At 52.4% G+C, this 21,547-nt stretch overlaps 1 protein-coding gene across 7 annotated transcripts in view; it reads right to left on the bottom strand.

The window, feature by feature from the left end:
• Positions 1–21,547, bottom strand: part of DIP2 (disco-interacting protein 2) — a 236,597-nt gene that overhangs the window by 151,947 nt on the left and 63,103 nt on the right. For 3 of the 7 annotated variants that reach the window (XM_084591328.1, XM_084591329.1, XM_084591332.1), the window contains exon 1: positions 10,568–10,975. The exons of 3 other annotated variants lie outside the window; for them this stretch is intronic. In XM_084591328.1, coding sequence (XP_084447454.1) covers positions 10,568–10,748 — 181 coding nt within the window. In that variant the 5' untranslated portion in view covers positions 10,749–10,975. Of the gene's footprint in view, positions 1–10,567; positions 10,977–21,547 lie in introns of those variants that run through there. One more of the 7 variants, XM_084591330.1, reaches the window with a different exon arrangement.

Genomic DNA, 21,547 nt, shown 5'->3' with positions numbered 1-21,547 from the left:
TGTCAGCCGTGTCATGCGGCGAGAGGCTTCGGACGCACGGCGGCCAGATCTCGCTTACATTACATTCTCAATGCATTCATATTAAAACGGACAGCCACATCTCTTCGAAGTCAAGGTTGGACGGGAGAAAAACAGTTTCGCGTGCGGGCTCGTGGCCGACAACCGCTTGCTGCCGTAATGAGCTGACGCGTGCGTGGGCTGCCACCCACCGATCCCGGGTCCGAGGAAAAGGAGAAATTCCCCGCGCACAGCGCTGTTGCCCATTGAGCGACTCGTGGAAAACACAACAGCATGGGTCCAAGAAAGCAGCTTGCGCGCCAACAGCTCGCAGCGCCTTTCCAGCGCCGAGAGCACGCACGCTGGTGCATTCACATCGCGCCACGTGAGGCCACGAGCGCAGGTGCGAGGGGGTGCGTGGCCAGAGACGCGCAGCGGGGCGCGACAAGAAAGGGGTCCCTCTGGGATACTTTGGAATCGCCATGGACATGACAATGGGCGGCAGCTGCGCGGCCAGCAACGTGGTTTCCGGAGGTGGCGCCGCGCAGCCAGCCAACGAGACCGGATGCGCAACCCAACCAGCACTCCGTTGACCCTGGGTATGCAGAACTTACCTCGTCCACTGTATTAATCTTTCCCATCCGAAAAGAACGAGTAACAGACTGACTCCGGAAAGAGCCGTCGGAGATTGACGTTGGGGCGCCTCCCTAAACCAACGCAGATGCGTGTGCGCAACACATGTCAATCCTGACGAGGCAAGTAGAGCTAGGAGAGCGCGCGCATTACAAGCACGAAGAAACGGAACGCGCGCAAGTGAGAATAATCATGATCCATATCTGCCGCGCAGATGCCGCAACGCGAGGCTTTTCACGCTGTCGAAGGATCGCTCACCATGGAGTCCGAACCACTCCGCCGCCGCGCTAACCTCGGGCCAGCGCGGCCGCCGCGCAATGCGGGTAAACACGACCTTGGCGGGGACGATGGCTGTACCACGCCTCAGGGCAGAGATAATGCGAACGCAGTCAGCCGCTCGCGCCTTAAACACTTCTGAAGCGGGGTGCAGCGGATTAATCCTCACAAAGCGTGCGACATGCATTCACTAACGCTGTGGAATAGCTGCATTATGCTAACGAGTGCAGACCATGTGTTAAAACAAAAACAACCAGTTCAAAATTTAGCCTGAAATCAGAACGTTGATCGATGTCCTTCAGCCAAGCCCGGACGCACCCCCACAGCAGCGCATATCCCCCCCCCCTTTTTTTTTTTTTAAATAGCCGATACTTGAAGAGATGCTAAATATAAAGTTTGGTATACGACATTATGAACTTATTGATTTTGCTAGGACTGAGCTTGAAGCCACAACGACCGAGTTGCGGAACTGGAGCGCGTTCGGCCGGCTGAGGGCACAACTCTCGCGTGCCTCGATGGCCAGCGCCGCAGCAAAAGCTATGGCAAAAGCAGTCCGCGGGGGCGAAGCCAGGCGGAAAAGAGGGCGCATGGCAGGCTCCCAAAAGCAGCTCCGTTGTCGTCTCCAAAGGACAACTGCTCCGGACGGTCGCTGACTGCGCCAGGTTCACGTCGCGGTCAAAGCCCACAGTTCCAGCGAGCGAAGACGCTCCTAAAAGCAGGCGACGATTTGCAAAATGAAACCCAAACGCTTCAACCGGAATCAACGAAAACCGATCCAGTAGAATCCGAAATAAAACTCTCTAATCAAAGCTTTGTTTGACGATTTTTCAAACACGGGTTACCACACTGTTCGGACATAGGGCCGACTTTTCCGCGACGCAGCCACAGCAGCCATCACCGTTTGGCCAATCCCCGGGGGCCTTCCCAAAATAGAGCCCACTGCGGAAAATAGAAGCGAGATAAAAGCGGGTCGCCGTTCCATGCGTGAGCGCACAGATGCACGCGCCGCGGCCTGAAGAATAGGCGAAACGCATCCATGCTGGAGACGCCAACGACCGCCTAGGGGAACACAGCCGGCGACCAAGACGGAAACGCCGGAAAAATGAGCCGCCGCGGACACGGTGCAAACAGCCCGGTCGGTTGCTTTGCGGGCCCCGTGGGCGCATACTACGTGCATCGCTCGCCCGCCGGTGTCTTGTCACATCCTGTCGCCACTGCGCGCTGTCCTCCCGACAATGAGCGAAGGAAAATTCCGCTCAGCTCGCCCAGAAAACGGATCGGGCGGCAGCCAAGGCACCAAGCACTCCTTCGTTATTTCATGTCATGAACGCTCATCCAGGGCTTGAATGCGAAGAACAATTACGCCGAGAATAAAAGTCCATAAAACCCGTCATCTTATAATGGGGCCACATCATTGTTCTCTCGGAGTTTACTGAGATCGGCCAATATTTTTTTCGCTCATTTAACACATTTTTTCCCCTACAATTTTATTTATGCCCTAAGGCAAAAAACGTTATTAAAAAGAAAAGTTTCTCGACTATAATTTGTTAACGAAGCACGACACATGCAATTCAAGCAAGCGCGTCACTCAAGATGACGCCGTGTTCGCACATTCGGTGCTTAAAACCGCGCGCATCGCACTTATATATATATATTTTTTTTTTGTCACAGCTACTTTAAATTCGTACACGTATTAAGCATGCAGTACGCAAACATATAGGCGTATGCACAGGCTGCAGCATGGTAGAAGTCCATAACCATCTTGAGCGCGGTAACTGTTAAAAGGCGGTTTCTGTCGGCTTCAAACCAATATGATCCCTCGAGAGCACCGCCAAGCACTACCCCGTAGAAATAACGCAATGTATGACATCGATGGGGCGTTATGCGCCCATAATTCCTGGCCCTTCCCACGTACGCACATTCGTGTACCTCGACGCCGAAGCGGCTTCGCACGGCTCAACACCGGAAGAAGAGCAGACGCCTTAGCCGAGGTAAAGCAATGCCTCGCGAGGGTTGCAACATGCACGCTGCATTATGCTCGCGCAAAAGTCAAATACGCATACGCCGCTTGATGCCGCGAAGCACATACCCCGATGCCCCGATGAGCGCCACCTTCGCCAGTCACCAGCATTCTTCAACAAATCCAGCTACGTGAAGCGATTGAACGTAATGCGAAAGTGATTAGAATGCAGGACAATGACGCAGGCACTACCCCCATACATCCCACCTATTTCTCAGCCGCCCGGTGGTTTTTCACTGCCCTCGCATGGCCAAGGACGCTCTACCGGGTGGCACTCGCTGATAAGTCCTAGAGCGAGTGATACTTTTTTAAACGCAGACACATGCATTTAACGGATACACATTCTGCCCGCTCTTTGTTCGTCTGGCACCCGTCTGTCGACATCGAAAGAAAACAACCAACTATCCCTGCCACTTGCGCGTGTCTGGCTGGAGCCTCATTGGGCTTTGGTCCTCCTTGGAGTTTAACTTTCCAGGTATACAAGCGCTAAAAGCGTCTCACGCATTTTACGTATCAACCAGCGAGACCAAGCAATTACCCGCATAGCAACAGTTGCACCCGCCCGTCCTCTGGCATCCTGGTCACATGGAAGCTTATGCGAAGGACACTTGATGACGCAACAGTTAGCTAGCAATTAGTGCGGCACTAACGAGAACAGCGCCGCTAAAAACTGGCCTTAGCTTCGCACGCAGGGAAGCACAAGGAAGAAAGCAAACGTTTACCAATGGACAATATCTTGACGAGACGACCGAAGAGCGACCCCGTGAAAACGCTGTATACCTTCCCATGCGCCTAGCTCTCTACTGCATTCGAGTACAAGTTTGTAGCCTCCCTCGTGTGTGCAACTGTCAGCGGTCGCACGTGCTTGCAATTAAGCGTGTGTCTCTTGTGCGTCTAGTTGACTCGTCGCGCGCATAAGATGCATGGAAGTATTGCCTGCGGCAACGATATATAACGTCCTCCATGTTGCTTGCATTCGCCAGACCAATTTCATCTGGAATACGTAACGCAAAAAATAAGGGGAAATGTGAAAGAGCACTGAACAAGAGTTGAAGGGGAGACTCAATCAGTTCGCAAGCAGAGCCAACGTTTCGGCAAGTGGACTTGTCTTCATCTGGTCCACAAGTCCACTTGTCGAAACGCTATCTCGTCTTGCGATCTGAAGCTCCCCCCTCTAACCTTGTTCGGTGCTCTTTCATACTGCGTAGCCGTCTTCTTTCTGTTGCCTATACAAGTGTACAAAGACTTTCTTGGGTGGCAGCGACCTTCCTTCTGGTGTTCCGAGTGTATGCATGAGCTGAAACATTGAACAACGGAGTAATTAGTTTTCACCTAGACACATGTTGTACGAGTAAAAAAAAAAGAATCTAGGAAGATTCAGCCGTGCTCCTTTACGCTGTTGGAGCCTTGCGATATATGCGAAACATAGCAGAGGGTTTCTCGTCGCAACCTAAGCGTGTAGGTACAGTCAGCGTTCGTGGCCCGGATGACCGGCCAAGTGAGGGAGCTAGACCAATCCAGGCTGCAAGTCACGCAACGCGGAATTGTATTCCTTCCGCCCTCAGCAAGCCTTTGGGGCCGAACAAAAGACCGCCGGGTTCTGGCCAAAGGAGCAGTAGCGATTTCGTGCTCAAATCGGCCGCCGCGTTCCGGCTGATGTTAGCATCCTCACAACGGCCACCACCGAACGGCCGCCCGGTACGATGAATTTCGGCCTCCAAAGCGATACATACAGGCTGCGCATGAACGGAGCTGGCAGCGGAGGATCATGCGGCGAAATTCTTAGCGCCGCGGAGGAAAAGAACGAAATGAATTCTTTTTTGAAAGGAGATAGCAAAGAGGCCTACGGCGGAACGGCGTTTGGAGTCGCAGAGATTCGACGCAGGTGCTGGGAAACGCCCCGACGTGCGCACATTCGCCGCTTCTTCAGCCCCAAGAGACGGCGACGCGACCGTCTTTCCCGGAAATCTGCGCCCACACGGGGAGGAGCTGGCAAGGCGACCGTTCGGGCACTGCCGCTCTACCCGGCGGCGCGTCCACAGTTGCCTCCTCACGCGAGATGTCCACTTCCGTCCACTCTACCCACGCCTCATAACAACCTATCGGGCAGCTTTTGCGGATGCTGCAGCATGCACAAGTACAGGGCGTTGCAACAGGTGCGGAGTTCCCGAGATTACGTTCCAAAAGCAGCCCGCTGAAGAAAGGACGCACAGTCGTGCACCCCCATAGACGACCCCTAGAGTGCAGTTCAGACGTCCGACCATACAGCCTGCTATTCCAAGGCGCGGACTTTTTAATTGACAAAAGGCCGCAAAGCGCAAAAGCGATAACATCCGGACAAGTTAAAAGCGGAGGAGCGGCCCGCGTGCGCTAAGCATACCAAAACCTTCGCTGGCGCGCTCTAACAGGGCCCATTATAGCCCGCTGCAAGGCAGCAGCAACAACCCTGACCCCCGGTCGCCTGCCTCATGGGCAGCCCACGGGTCGGCCAGACACGCCCAAAAATACCCGCTGGGAATCGAACCTCGACGAGCATGGCAGCGTGCCAAGCTTCTCCGGTCAGCCACTCTGGCCCACAAGTCCCAAAGCGGCCACGAGGAGGCCCTCTTTTTGTGACAAGCACAAGAATCGAGCACATGCCCCGCTGCACTGGAGAACATCGACCACGAAAAGAAGAGCGGCCAGAAAGTTCCGGTATTGCTGCGAGATGCTAAGACGGCTCGTGAAACGGACTCGCCCCGCGCACGACGCGGGAATGCTGCAGGCACTTTAAATATATTCTGCGCCCGCTCAGATGCACGGCACGGAGCCTGGAGTGCCGCCAACAAGCTGCGTGCTCTGCGGCCAACCTCGAGACGACGAGATGAGCGGCCTCCGAGCGAAGATGCTACTCTCGGAGCGGGAGAAAAGCGCTAACTGACGGAAGCGTGCGCACGCCTACTCCCCGTTTGCTACGCCAACGCCGCGGCGTAAAAGACGACACGAGAGCCCCGTGTACATAATATACACGCGCGTCTCGACCTTGGACACAACGGCTGTCACACACACATTACCACACCGGGAGCTCACTCACTCAGAAGGCGTGGGCACGTGCAGTCTTTCGCCGGCTGAGGGGCGCGCTACCCGAAACACTGCGCAGTCGGTACATACATACAGGATACGCAGGGAACTTTCCAATCGTGAAGAGACAGCGGACCGTCCGCACCATCTGATCGGCGTTGTTCCTATCGTCATAAAATCAAACTGGACGCGTACACACGCCAAGGGAGTACAGCAGGAGTGTCTCTGAGTAACAACTAGCGACAGTGGGAGGAAATATGGCGGAGATGAGTCCCAGCGTCAATTCTTGGCTCCGACCAAAAGAGCGAGCAATGATGACGATTCTTCAGACAGCACACCAGGAGTACGGGTCTGACGTCGCAATGCGACACAAGGGTTATGAGGGACGCCGCAAGATTAATTTCGACCCTCCGGGGCTTTCTTAGACGCGCTGACATCGCGCGGCACGCTCGCCGGCGTGTAAATGTGACTTGGGTTCCATCCCGAAACTTTAGGATCAAACGCCAAAACCACTGAACCACCGCAGAGAGACGCACGCCACGAGTGTCAGCGAACGCGCGGAGTAGTCCGCCAGAGCAACGTCTGTCACAGCCGGCGCGGCCGCAACGTGCGTGACGTAATAAGCGGACGTAACGCGGCAGACAAACGTGCGAATGCGGTACCGCGGCGCAACGGTCCAGCAAGAAGAAGGGGACGTTGTTTCAAGGAGGGTCTTTTTTTCGGCAGGGGTCGCTGCCCAGCTCGTTATCTCGGGCGCAGCAAGCCGTCGCTGCGACCCCATCTTGCTCGCATCTGTGCACGGCAAATCGGAAGGGCAGCTCGTTCCCAGACCGCCGCTCGCTCGTCCGGCGGTCAGATGGCCGGACGAGGGACGCGCCAGCCGGACACACGAACCACCTTTTCTGTACTGACCCACACAAAGGCAGCATAAAAGCAAGACCATTTCCATCGAAGCCCACGCTCAGACTGAGTAGGACACGCATCGCCACTGCATGCGCGTCATCGGAGGGTTAACGGCTCGCGCACGCGGGAGCGCCCGTGAGTAGCGCGCTTCCGTTATGGCGCCACAGTCCTTCCGCAGTCGAGCCGAGGCTGATGCGAACCTTTTGCAGCTGCAATAATGCTCACTCAACCACGGAATGCGAGACACTGCAGCACATGCAGAATTGAACGCAATGCGAAAAATGCTCTCGATGGTCCACCCAAGTTGCATGCGTAAAGCGGAAGACGCTTTTCGGAGGAAAAAAAAAAAAAAAAAAAATGAAAACGTCGCGTGCTCTTACGCACTGCAGTAGCAAAGTCTGCAATGACATTAAGGAAAGGCCATTTGAACAAGACACACGCTTCAAAATGCAATATTCCTCCTGGCGGGCAAAGATTAGAATCACCAGGTGGCTCCTTCCCCGGAGCAAAACGGCGGCGGCCGATGACAAAGTAATGGTCAAAGCTATTGCGGCGACGAACAGAAGACGCCGAGTGATGGAGAGCAGTTTGCCAGTTGTGAGACGGCTGTGTGTGCGCCCATGTGGATGTGCCCGGGTGGATTGCTTTTCGTGGTTTCTGAGTGAACTTCCTAGGATCTGTGTCTTTGAACTTTTTCTTCCGGATGAGACACCAACCAGGTGTCCACCCGAACAAAAGGACTAGCCAACACTATCATCATCATCATCAATACAGCATTGATAGGGAGAATGCCGCCAGAATTCCATAAACTCATTCGATAGCGCTTTTACAGGGACGCGAGAATCCCATATGAGCTGGAAGCAGAAGCGAATATATCGACTGCTCTCGCAACAAGCGGCCACGTACATTCCACTAATAATAATAATAATAATAATAAAGGTTTCATTGCAGTCTTTCCGCGAGAATTTGTCGCACAAGAGAAGGGGTTTCTCCCCTTTTACTCCACCCTCGTCCTTAATGCATTCGTCGACTGCAGGTTACCAACTTAAGCTGAATGATAGTAAACTTGATAAACGGAAAAAGTCGACAGCTACAATCATCCGCAGCCGTCCATAGCCACCAATGTATTTTCAGACTGGAAATTCGCGCATCCCAAAAGAAAACCTGCTGGCGTGCCGATCAGTCTGCGCTAGGAGGCTTTGTATGCGCACGGGAATTCTGCAGCGCAGACATGGTGAAACAAGTGGGACGATCCTGATTAGTGGCAGTGTGTCCCACCGCCAGTTGAAATGGAGCTTCTGCAATGAATGAGCACGGCCAATCTCCGAGCGCGCGCTGCTTGCTAGCAAGCTACCGCGCCACGACACGCTTGACCTGCTGGCGTCCTTTATCGACTGAAGTCGGAATGGTCGACACGCAAACACAAGGTGAAGAGCTAACAAACAAGCTCACGCGAGCTTCGTTTCAGTCGGCATATCCGACCATGGCACCAGACTGCGCTCACGCTGAAGCTGGGCGCACTCCGCATCAACAATGAGGGACGGTAACTATTGTCACGTCATACAGACACGGCTACCGATCCGCAACATCGCCAATAAGCAGCGGCTCACGGCAGCGATTTCAGATTACCACCCATGAAAATTACTGCTAGCTATTTCGCCTAGATTTTTACAATTTCCTTGCAGGATCCGTTATTGGAAGGTGGGTGGAGTGAAAGCCGACACCCAAACCATTTCGGGTCACTCCTCCCGGCTGCGGAACGCTACTGACGTCAGCAACAAAACCAATGTGAACCATAAAGCAGAGCTCATTAAGCTGCGAAGTCCGGCACATAGCTCGTCCATTTACAGGTTTGCAGGCAGTTGCCACACCACTTACGACAGTATACAAACTACTCAGAAGGATCGGGGCAGAACTCTGTCTCCGAAAGCTGGCGCGGATCTTGGACCGGCGGCGCGATTAGGCAGGGGCGAGTTTTCTGCACGGTGGTGCCGCCTGCAGTGTGCCACGTCATCGGCACCGAGGAGGGCCGCCCGAGAAGCGATCAAGCGGCCAGTGCGTCGGAGCGGAACGGGCGCATTCCACCACAAGGGGTCCGCCAGCGCCCAAGAAACGGCTGGGGGGGGGGGGGGGGGGGGGGGGGGGGGGCACACTTCCGTTTCTTTTTCGGCCATGCACAGGGCTGCCAGTCAAGACCCGTGATATGGCGGCGCATCATCGCACACCTGGGCACTGCCACGCCAAAAAGGAACGCCGTCCACACGGCAGTGCGTGAAGATGGCGTGCCACATAATGTAATTTCCGATTCTCATAGAAAAATTGTGCCGAGCCGCTAGGAGGCTGAACACATTCCGCGTCTTTCAGAGTGCGCTGTTTACCCACAATAAGTGGCAAGGGAAACGACGAGAGACGCGACTTAGGCCAGCATAACCCGCGTCCAGTATCCCCTCCCCAAGAACACCCCAAAGCACACTGATGGAGTGGTACGCGAGGACTACCATGGGGGACCTGGCAGTGGAGGGCCCCGGATTGAGGCCACATTGGGGTATTTAATGTCGGCTAATAGCACGGCAGCGCACTTTGCCTCTATGGAAAGCGGCCGGTCGGGTGAAAACTGGGAGGACGGAGGGCATGACACGACAGCGCTAATGGCTCCCATCGCAGAGTTCGAGTAGCCGAACTCTGCTACCTAATCCCTCAATTTGTGCGTCCATTACTTTGCGCACATGTTCACTGCATGCGGTCGTAAGCTACCACGTTGTGCGAAAGACATCCCAAGCCGTACGAACGTGCCAGTGGGTTCGATTTCTATTTCACCTTTCCGTCTTGACCTGACATCGCCTGCTTGTTCGGCCATGTCGTGTGGTCTCGTGGCGTCGAACAGGGAGGGCATGCGCCCTGCAAAGACGCCAGAGGCATGCCCGTGATTTGTCGCTCACAACGCCGGATTTTGCGGCGAACGGGGCACTTAACGTCACCGCATTAAAATACTTCCATCGAATATCCACGACAGGTTTTGCGGGCGTCGATATTGACGCGGAAATCCAGCGGCTGCAAGAAGCGGCAGTGCTAAGGGGGGAAGGTTCGTTACTAAAGTTTCTAACCGCACGCCACTCGTACATGACGATCATCCAGCTGCGTCACTTATTCCAATCGAGGCAAATACATATTGGCACTAAAAATCCGACATAAGTTTGCCCTCGTCTCTCTCCACAACACACAGACTGCAGAGGTGCCACCACACGTGAATCCGGTTTTGTGCCCTGTGCTTCGAAATGCTGCTTCACGAGTGCTTTCAAGGCTGGCCGCAAAGTGGCATTACACGGTGTGCTGCCCATCTGACCAGAGCTACAGGAGCATGCGTAAACCACAAGGCGGTGGAAAGAACAGCATTCTCGAGGATTAGAGCAGCATGACGGGGGAGAGGGTGGTCCCGAAGGTTATTAACAACGAAAAATTGCGTCATCGGAGAGCGAGGTGCCCTCTCAACGGTAAAAGTGATCAGCAAGAGAAAGTCATGACAATGACACGCCAATTCGGCCAACTCATCCTGCTGTCTACTAAATGCGATGAACGGTGCAAGAGATTTCACCACTCTCACTCTTGAAGCGCCCATAGTCCGGAAAAAGGTCGTCTACTTCCAAGCCAAACCGAGATGCCCGAGAAGAAGCGACTCACTTTCGGTGTCGGAGAGGCAGCCCTCGGAGGACACTCTAGAGGAGAAGAGCGAGGACTCGGAGTCATCATCGTCATCGCTGGACTCCTCGTCGACGTCGTCAAGTAGCGCTGCCCAGAGCGAGTAGGGCAGACTCTTCCAAATTGGCGCCTCAAAGAGGCTCGGCTTGCGCGGGCGCTGCATCGCCGCCGACCAGGTGGCCCAAGAAGGCGCGTGGGCGCGCCCGCTGGACAACAGCCGCCGCCTTGGACACCGCCGTGGAGTGCACAGAGGAGAAAGCGACGTGGGTGCCGCGACCCCGATCTGTCCGCGTCTATCCGTTCAGCAGCGAAGCGCGCAGCAGCCGCTCGAGCACTGAACCAGCGACGGCGGCAGCCACCAGCAGCGCGCCACTTCGAGGGGGAACACGAGAGGAGGTCTCCCCGGGGGCGGCGCTCCGGACGAGCGCCTATTCACAACTCGCGCCGCCGCCACCGGAAGCGCCTGTGCGCGCCACCGACGGGCCACCGATGAGTCCGGATGAACGAGAGACGGAGAAAGAGAACGGACCTGCTGTCGAGTAGACGGCCCCCTTCTTCGACAGAAACCGACTGAGTAAGGCCACTCATGGAGCTGCCACAGCTCGTAGTTTGCGAGGCCCGACAGGTTCCTCAAGGAGACAGGGAAGCATGTTCTCAGAAACACGAAATGGGGCGGCTGAGGCAAGTAGTTGGTCAAAAGAAGGTTCGACAGTATGATATTCCAGCAGGTTTCTCTCGTGCCTGCCTCCGGGCTAGTTGGTACACGTTCAAGTTTGGTGCAATGGACCGGGACGAAGAACTCTGGCGCTATCTTCACACTCTACTTTGAACCAGTTTTCACAACTGCCGATAGTCCATGTTCCCATCAGTTCAGCACATCTGCACCAGAGTTCATTCGTGGAGCGGGAAAGTTTTATCAACGACCGCTAATACAAGAGAGTGGACAAAGTGAATGCCTGCTCGGCAAGGACGGAAAATGACTGTTGCCATCTGTTCGCTAACACGAGCGAGAAGCGTGATGTACGGCATAATTGAAAACAGAGCTTCCGCTAAAGCCAGCGCTGTCTTTCCACGCATACGGGCGCCCGACAGCGACACAGAAGCAAGGTCACGTTCATCACTGTACATACAATGCCGACATTATTACCACGACGAAATGGATAGAGCAAGCGTGCTGATATGCACTACGAGTCACGCTCGACGGCGCTCGTGACGAGAAAGATGCCAGATATCGCAAGTGTGAATTGCGCTCCTCGGTGTTGGAACCTACGTGACCTATCGCGGTGTCATGACTCACTGATTACGTGAGCCTGTCGGGGAAAGGTGCGGCTGTTGACGAAGGCGCCGCAAGGCAGGCCGACATTGCGCGACCTTTTTCCTTGGCTCAGCCAGCTCCCGTGGCCCAAACACAGCCTAGAATAACCCGCCGAAGGCAAATAAGCCAGTGGCAACAAGCGTGCCGCCTCGGAATGCGCCGGCCCCGCCGTCGACCGTCAGTCGATTAAGGTTGCGCTGGCCATTAGACCGGGAGGGCCCGCTGATCGTGCGCGGAAGCGCCATCTTCCATGCCACGCAGAGCACGCGGATGTAAGTACGGCCATTGGTACGGCGTCCACGGCGTCTGATCGCCGTAGCGCTCCCAACCGGACTCAGTGAGGCCACCCGCGAACCGAGGCAGCACACGAGACCAGCTACACACAGCGCGAGAAAAAAGGGCGCATGCTGTTCTTTGGTTTATATTGGCTTAACGTCCCAAATCGAGTCGGGATATGCGGGACGCTGTATAGTAGAGATAATAGGAAATGTACTCGGTCGAAAATGGTGTATTCTCTCCGGATTACGTATAGCAGTACCACAAAGCCGCTTCTAAATCTGTTTTAACATTTATTTTTTAAAGCTTTTGGGATGCCACATGCCCCTTAACTGTTTCAGCAGGATTTAGTTTCAGAAATACACATACTAGTAAACTCAACTTGAGTTCGCCTGGCAATTCTCTACGATTTGATCCTAATGTTCCAACTGGAACAACTTCGGGAAAGGCCAAGTCAGCACGTTCTCCGAGGAATCTGCCATCCGGCCTGGTCTTCCTCTTTCCCTTATACATTGTAAATTTGCATAAATACGCTGTTTAAGAGTCGGCAAGGCACAAAACTATAAAGCGACGTTTGATTTTTTAATTCAATTTCATAGGCTGTTTTCTATAAAGGCACGCCACCGTGTATAGGAAACATATGTGGTGAAATACTGGTACTCATTTTGGAATTCATCATTGAAGCATCGATGACAGGCGAACTCTGTACCGGTCACAGTCGCTGCAGCCTTTCCATCGCATGTTAAAGTTGTGATCGAGATGAAGACAGTTTGTTGAAGTGCTTCCAACGACATCACCTGAGGTATGTCGCTGGCATCAGAGCTCCAGTAAAGATGGTGTGTCCGCTGGACGCGCAGCACCTTACGCTGCGCGAGAATGCTTGGTCCGCGATGTAAGCCATAAGGTTCGAGAAGCAAGTTTCGAATTGCGTGGGGGATAACCTGGATGTGAAAGGCTCCACTATAGCAAATGCGCTGTTCTTTTCACACACATTCACGCACGGTGCCATATCTTGCACTTGACGAAGGGCTTTTGCGTAGCGTCAAAGTGCGCTTTTCTCGGCTTTCTTTTCTCATTAGGAACATTTGGTCAGGGCCACTGCCCGTCACCGTCAGACTCGATGCCAGATTAAACGGCATCCCGTCACCACTCTCAACGTCTGCGGGACAAGCGCTGAAAAACGTCTAATCGAATTCTCCCGACATCTGGTGTTGCCTAATGCTTCATGTCAGCCAAACAAGCCGATTAATTTGAATACAAGAGCAACAAGCTTGTTCATCACGTTCCACTTGGAAAGTACTACGGCGCAGAAGGTGAACGGTCAGGAGTGACCCAAAAGAAACCCAGACAAAAACCTATGTGCTTATCTCGGCACTTCCTGAAACTACAATATAGCTCTGCTACACTGACATGGACATGGAGTAGATCGGAGTCTAAAGACAGACTCCTCCCGCACCACTATTGTATCGCGGGTTGTTACAATGACAGATGGCACAAGACAAAAATGAAAACTGGGGCCGTCAGTCTCAGCATCCGCCAAAGGATCCAAAACGAAGTGAAAAATGTCCCGCTGATCCACAAAGGACTAACGTGCGCTGACATTGCTGACCGCATGGCCACCGTTCTTTCCGCCTCATAAAAATGTGGCCGCCGCGGTGGCCCAGTGGTAATGGTTGTGTCCTTTGTCCCGCGTTGTTTGACGTAGGGTTATGCATGCCGACTCGCCCAAGAAACGAAGCTTGCGGGCTCGTCAAGTGACGCGCGCCGACGCAGTTGTCGATTTCATAACCTTTATTTAACATGTAGTTTGGTATAAATTGGTTAAGCAGGTTTATAATTCGCGACACCTGCTGGGACATTTTTACTTTCAACCTTTCTTAGGCCAACCCGTGGCACACAATCAGTCGTGGTTGACACGAGCCTGCCGACCGAAACACAATGCACCGTACATCGGGCGGCCGAAAAAATGGTTCCAAGAGGACGTGCCACCACTGAAGAAGCGCAAAAAAAAAAAAAAAAGGAAAAAAAAAGTTGGGGCAGGAAGAAGCACGTTTCCAAAGACAGGTCAGCTTTTCGCAGAAAAATTCTCGAGGCTTTGTGAATACGATACGGTCGTGAGCGCGCTACCAAATTACATATCGAAAACAGGCGAACCAGAATAACCGCAGCCCACTCTCGGTCTCTAGCAGCTGCCCCCGGCTCGCGCGCGTCCACAAAGCAGCGACGACCCTCCGAGCGAAGGGGGAAGGCACGAGCCGTGACGCATCGCCGGAGCAGCAACCACAGACGCATACACCAGAAAACCAGAAACAGCGGCGGTCAGCCGTCGCCCTTGAAGCCCAAGGACGCGCGGTAACGGATTGGATACAAAAGCCACGCGGGAACACAAACAAGGACGCAGAGGCATATGCTTCCTTTCGAAGCCAGCCGCCAAGAGAGCGCGGCCGCCGGCGGTCAACCCCGTCCGCCCCTAACGGCGACGAGGGAGGGGGGGGGGGGAGGGGGGGGGGATCCTACCCGCATCCAGCTAGCCTCGCCTAGGCCGAGTGGTCAGAAACGAATAACAGATCAACGCTGCACCGCATGAGAGACGCATGTGCGCGACGCCAGGAAGACGCCGCCGCTTCCGTTTTAAATAGGTCGTATACGTGCCTAGCGCTCGTCTCAACATGCCTTCCCACTTGCACGAATTAAGGTTTACAGATTACGACGTCAGCAAGTCCGTAATAACACAAGAAATGCTCTCAGCGAACTTAGAGAAAACTGATATCCGTCCGTGAAAGCGAGCGCTGAGAACCGCTTCACAATTGCCACTTTACAGATCGCAAAGGACGACCTAATACGTAGCACAATACCGAGGGCCGCGCAAAACGACAGCCGCTAGAACACATTTCGATATTAATGGCGGCGACTCCACCAAGATATGGTCTCATCATCAACACTATTAAAAAGCCGCCTGCGAGCAGAATCGAAGAGAAGTATGCGGTTCTCACAAGAGCGCAAAAGCCCCGCCGGGGTGGCGCAGTGGTTACGGCGCTCGACCACTGTTCCCAAGGACGCGGGATCGAATCCCGGCCTCGGCGGCAGCTTTTCGATGGAGGCGAAAAGCAAGGCGCCCGTGTGCTGTGCGATGTCAGTGCACGTTAAAGAACCCCAGGTGGTCGAAATTTCCGCAGTCCTCCACTACGGCGTCTCTCATAGCCTGAGTTGCTTTGGGACGTTAAACCCCAGAAACCAACCAACCAACAAGAGCGCAAAAGCTATTCAGAGGAACTCCACGCGATTTCGGCCCGACGCAGTGCAGTTTGCCAGGCGCGAACGACGGAATAACTTGCCTAGCGCTGACGGGCAGAAACAGCATACACAATCGCAGATATCGTGGCGGATAGCAAAGGCCTTGCGAGACGGAACTGTTCAGTGTAGCCATCCGTCAGCGACTCGGCCAATGATGGTCTCCGCGCGCGAGTTGGCCGAACGTCTTTTCGCATCAGACTAGATTTATTAGTTTTTTTCTCTCAATGTTTTGTCTAGGTTTTGCAATTCTTTCCCATCCCCTACCTCTTGTCTGCGGTGTCGGCACTTAATTTTTTTTATTTTCCTTGATTCTTCTATTCCTAAAATCAGTATTTTCTCTCTTTAATTTGTGGACCAGCGATTACAATGCCGTAGGAGACTGCAATTCTCTATTGTTCACCCGATTTTTATTTCTTTGTTGGGGACTGTCCTGTTTACTTTTCTACCCCAGTCTCTCTTTTTTTATGCATTGGGTTTCGTACGTTTGCATCTCTCTCCGTATTGCTATTTGTCATTTTGTGCGACGGTGGTTTTGCTGCTGTTCTCTTCTTTTCTGGTTCTGGTTCCTGTTTTGTTTCATTTGCAGGTCTGGATGCTACCTTCTGGGGTTTTCCTTTTATTCTTTTTAAACCAGCGTGGACCACCTTTCGACATGGACCTCGTTTGTTTGTTTGTTTTTTGTTTGTTTGTTTTTTTAATACCTTCTATCGCTTTTAAAAAGTGCTTTCTTTTTATCTCGAGCTTCTGCTCTTTTTTATTTATTTTTAATTGGTTTTAAGCCTGGCAAAGCTTTTGCTGGTCCGGGCTCCCTCTCATTTTTTTTATGTTTTTTTTTCTCAGTTCGAGGGGACGAATAAAAAAAAAATGGCCGAACGTTCATTAAATGCGCCACTTATAAAGAAACCATCGACATAAAATACCACGCGATGAAAGGGTACTGGAGACAACAAAGCGTCGCCTTTAGGACTGGAAAAGGCTCGCAAGATAGGTGGTGTCGGCCGGCGATGCAGGTGCCGCGGCGGGACAGACTACGCCGTACTGTTACGATATGGGACCATATAGTTGGGAATTGGATAGGCCTTTTTATGGTCCACCCTATATAAAGCAGGGCTGAATGGTGGGCCTGTTGGTATGGCATGTTAAGGAAGAAATATACCAGCCAAAAAAGACGAACACACAAGGGGAGAACAACACAGGACAACGGTTGGACTAACTGATTTCTTTACTGAGTACAGACCGCCGCATGCGCCAAGGCAAGACAGACACTCGAACATGGTCATTCAAATAATCAAACTCATTTGTCGTCAGCGCTACCGATGGCGAACTGACGCAAGCATCACCATGTTTAGCTGTTTTGAAAGGCCTCAAGGATTTCAAGAGCATTCCGTGTTTTTCCGTAGCCCAGAATGGTGACATCTGCGAAATGTGGGGAACATTTGCCGGGACATCTACTGCAATTCAAAGCAAGATTGCCATCTTCACCGGCGCCAACTTTTGTTCGTGCTTGCGCATCCTCTCACTCACACAGTCACCCGGATGACCTACGTAAAAAAAAAAAAAAAAAAAAAACAACAACAACAACTTGCTTATTTGAATAGCCATGTTTAAGTGTGTCTTGCCATGGCACATGGCGGTCTGTACTAAACTGTACTACTGTCTGTACTACTCTGTACTACTCGGCGGTCTGTACTAAACAAAGAAATTAGTTGTTAGTCCAGCCATTGCCCTGTGTTGTTTTGCCCTTGTATGTTCGTCTTGTTTTGGTTTATATATTCCTTCTTTAACAAACCCTATATAAAGGGGCAAGCCAAAGATCCGATCCAATTAAATGCAACGGCGGAGCAAAACAAGCTGCGCGCTGGCTGGACTGTTCATTATATATATATATATTCGCCAGTCATCTCCCATGCAACAGGTAAGTGTGAGCAATTGAAATGAGAGAGAGCGATACAAATTAAATGCCTCCGGTTGTCCCTCACCAGCGACACCAGAAGTGGGAAGTTGGACGTCACCCCAGCCGGCTGCTTCGGCCAGACGGGCCGCGAGTAGCCGTTCGAGGTCATTCTTGCCGCCGATGACACCGCCGTAAAAAAAAAAAAAAAACCGCGGCACGGTGCCAAGAAGCCCACAGAGCCACGTGACGCCTCAGAGCCAGGTTTTGATGCACAGCCTGATAAAAGTGTACCCTCTCCCCTCCCATTACTGGCTGAAGTTGACCTTAAAGGATATACAAGTTCTCACTTATCACTATACTTCATGATATACTACTACTTCACAGACTTGTACTAACAACTTTTCGCAGGGCTCTCCGCATCTCAGCAGCGGTGTGCATCAAAATACAGCTAAGAATTGTTAACTAGCAGACTGTTTGACTAATACCGAAGGTTAACCTGTTAATGAAATGCTACAGTTCAGATATAACACATCTGCGCCTGTGCGGCGTAAAATAGCTCCGATCCTCCCACCTCCCCACTTTATTTTTTTCGCACTGATTTTGTAAACTCTCAGGTGTGACACCTGTAATATTGAAAACTGAAAGCCGATACCACCAGTATTGGGAGCTAGTGCGGGAAGAGCTGGTGATTCGACAAATCGTTGGTCATGCTTTTAGGTGCCAATTTTTTTTTTTTATCATCTCATCCTGCACAGTATTATAAAGGCAAAAGCCTTACCAAGAAATGTGTCGCCGGATGTGACGTCATCACCTGGTGATGTCTATCGAGTCATTGGTCGTTAATAGTAGTGATTAATGACAAACAATGAGCAGTGACAGCAAGTAATGATAAATATAATTAGTGACAGGTAGCATGTGATATCTAATTAGTGATAAAATTAACGATATCTAATTATGCGATAACCTAATTAGTGATGAGGTAATCAGTGATAGGTATTTAGTAAAAACGCTTAATGTCGCTTAGTAAAAGCGACGTTACGGATGCTTTCGCATTCTCCCAATGCAGTTCTGCACAAAAGTCCGCGGTGCGCCGTCGGTATCTATTGTCGGAAGCAGCGAAACTAGAAGTGGCAGTGATATTCGGTTCAGGCGTTCCCACCAATCAGATGACTCGAGGTTGGGGAGACATTTTTGATCACGATGCAAACTCTGAATACAGACTCAGTTCCGATAGCTATTTCCCCGTCTCATCTTGCGTCGTCGCTGCGGTCTCTGCAGTTTATTTACCTGTTCCCATTGTCCGTTACTGCTCTATATCTGGATACCGGTAGTATGCGACAGAATCTGGCGTTAGCTCCCATTTCTACCCGACAAATAAGCTGATAGAAGCTTGGTTAATCAAGCTGTCAATGGGCAAAGAAGCGAGGGGGCATTCTCACGTGTACAGCAAACGTTTCATGGAGTTCGCGCTAAACAGCTCGGAGCGCGCGTTTACGTTTCTGCGCTTATCACCTGTGAAGGTAATGAAGACTGATTGCTGGCAGGATGAAAAACATGCCGGTTCCTTCGGGCAGCAGTACGTTCCGAGATGGGGGAAGGCTCGTCCGAAGGCCAGGAAGTTTCAAAATTCTTCTCAATAGGGCGACTACAAGATTTTGCTGCCCCGCGCTGCGTCATGCGTGATGAGTCGTCATAGGCAGCTTCAGTAGCCGCAGTAATTACGAACGACCAAGTAAGCAATTCAACACGAGCAAGAACATTACAGGTCGTGATATGCACGATGTAAGGGCCAAGAGAAGTTCTGTGCGCGAGAAAAACAAACATTCGCCCGAAGCCCGAGCGGCAATGATCGCGGTCAGCGCGAAAATTCGCAGCGTGAAACACACATCTACACAACTGCATTAAAAGATTTCTCCTCGTTGTCCTTTCTGTTCAACTTACCTACTCTACGTTCAAGGAAGCACTCGAACGGGTTCGCATCCGCCGACACTGTCCGGACTCCGAAGCGAGCTTCTCGCACATAAATCCTATATTAACGATATTTAGTGACTGCTTTCCCCTTCCTGGTTGAGCAGAAGCAACAAAGCTTGCCGGTGCGCGTCGTCGTCAAGGTGATAACTTATCAGGCTACGCTTCGGCAGCTCGCTAAGTCGATGAAGTGCTTTCATGCCGAATGAGTAGGCCTAATGCCTCGAATTAAGCTTGAAGAGGCCCAGACCAAGGTGTATATTAAATACACATAATTAACAATAACGTGCAACTAAACTGCCTGGAAAAGCATGTCAAGGATACCGGCCTTCTTCCCTTAAAACCCATTTTCAAAAACTGAATAGAGCAAACTTCTACAGCTGCTTTTCGGCTTGTGACGAAACGTACAACTCCGAATTATAGCGCTACCCGCGCGAGGGAATCTTCTGCGCCGCTGATCGTGACACTCAGTGTCCGGGTTCCCAGAAAACGTTGCCCAGCTTACACGGTAGTGACTCGTGAGACCATCGAACCGCACACGACTGACTTCGTGGACAAGTGAAATTCAGATTCAGTTCGCGAACAAGATTCGCGCAGTTCCAGCAAAGATGTCATACACCGAGCGAAAGTCTGGCAACATCAAAGGGTGTAGTAAAGCAGTTGTTGCCATCCTTCCAAGGTGATCGGGACTTGGTGGAGGCATACAGGTACATGCGCGCACCCCCACAGCTCACACTTTCTGCTACCAATGCTAGACTCGGCACTTAATAATCAGTTACGCGAGCTGACAATACGCAACTCACAAGACCACTGCCAGGCTTCCCGAAAGCCAGGGCGCGCTTCCTCGATCCTGCTGCATGAAGCCTGACTTAGCCCACGAAGTGTCGAGAAACGTCGGGGGAGGAGGAGTAGGTGCCGCCAGGTCTTCCCTACCACACTGGAACCGTCACGTACCGAATGCCGCCTCGCTAAGGTCGCAGGAAGAAAAGGTGGGGGAGAGTGGAGAGGCCGGACCCTGAGCTGGGACGCGCGCGCCTTCCAACATGTTTAAAAAAAAAAAAAAAAGAAAGAAAAAAAAAAAGTCGGCGCGCCCGCAAACGCCCACTGGTAACCAAATCGACCTTACAAGTGTTATATATTTTGCACCTGTTACTAGTGTCCGAAATGCAGCTTGGCGCCTGCTAAGCAGAAACGCAATACATCGTACTGTCTTCACAAAACGGGATTCCCTGATTACACCAGAATGTTGACACTGCAAACGTTTCTCGGCCTCCGCGTTGCGTCGCTTCAGGCCGGTGCACCGTAAAGTCAGTGCAGCGGCGGCAAGTGATGGCCATTGCAAGTGGCGTCACCAGGAAACATCGCCTCGTGCAGTTACCGCGTGTTAAGGCATTTCTATACGCGATTGAATCAACCCGTGATGTTCGCCTACGACCGTTGAATAGTATTCAGTGTCTTACCTGTTCGGGTTTCGGGGCAATATCAACCAGGTGGTCCACGTTACGTCTTATTCATAATTACAAAGTTTTGGCTGCGCGCGACTCGTTCAGTAGGTCAAGCGGGTCGCCCGAAAGGTCGAAATAGAGTCGCGCACAATGGTGCATTGGCTGCGCACAGCGGACGACTGCCTTCGTAATGATGTCGCGCCACATTTCTCTCGGCAGAACAGGCGAAAAGCGGATGAGGAAAGCATACCGATCGGATGATCCGGCGGCCGGAGTGTGCTCAGTGGCGTGCGTCGGCATGCGGTAACGCACCGCTGGAAGGCGCACAACGTTTCACCGAGCTTAGCGCCGCCAAACGCCTGGAAAGTGAGCTGGGGCGCGGTCTAATTTATGCCACTTTCGCGCTCGCTGCCATAGCACGCAGCCTCGGCAACCGCTGGTGTGACGGCCCGAAATTTCCAAGCGGCTCTAGACACGCAGCTTTCTGCGACCGCCAAACTTAATAGAGACTAACATCACTCTCGAATCGGCTGGCGAAAGGGTGGACTCGAAAGACATCTTGGTTCAAAAGAAGTCCCGAATCGGACGTCAGTGTCGATTCGGTCACACAGAAACGACTCGCCATGGTAGAGGAATCACAGCGTTAAAACCCTGCATCTGACAGAGATGGTTACGGAGAACGTGACTTCCAGGCGGTGCATCGGCGAAAACGACGGAAGCGAGGGGCAGGCACACATGGACTGACAGCCGTCAGATGGACGGCGCGAGAA

This window comes from Amblyomma maculatum, chromosome 1, assembly GCF_055883805.1.
Source record: "Amblyomma maculatum isolate TAMU_Amacu chromosome 1, ASM5588380v1, whole genome shotgun sequence".
Classification (NCBI taxonomy): Eukaryota; Metazoa; Arthropoda; class Arachnida; order Ixodida; family Ixodidae; genus Amblyomma; species Amblyomma maculatum.
Note: the sequence above shows the minus strand (reverse complement) of the source record. Positions and strands in the feature narration are given on the sequence as shown.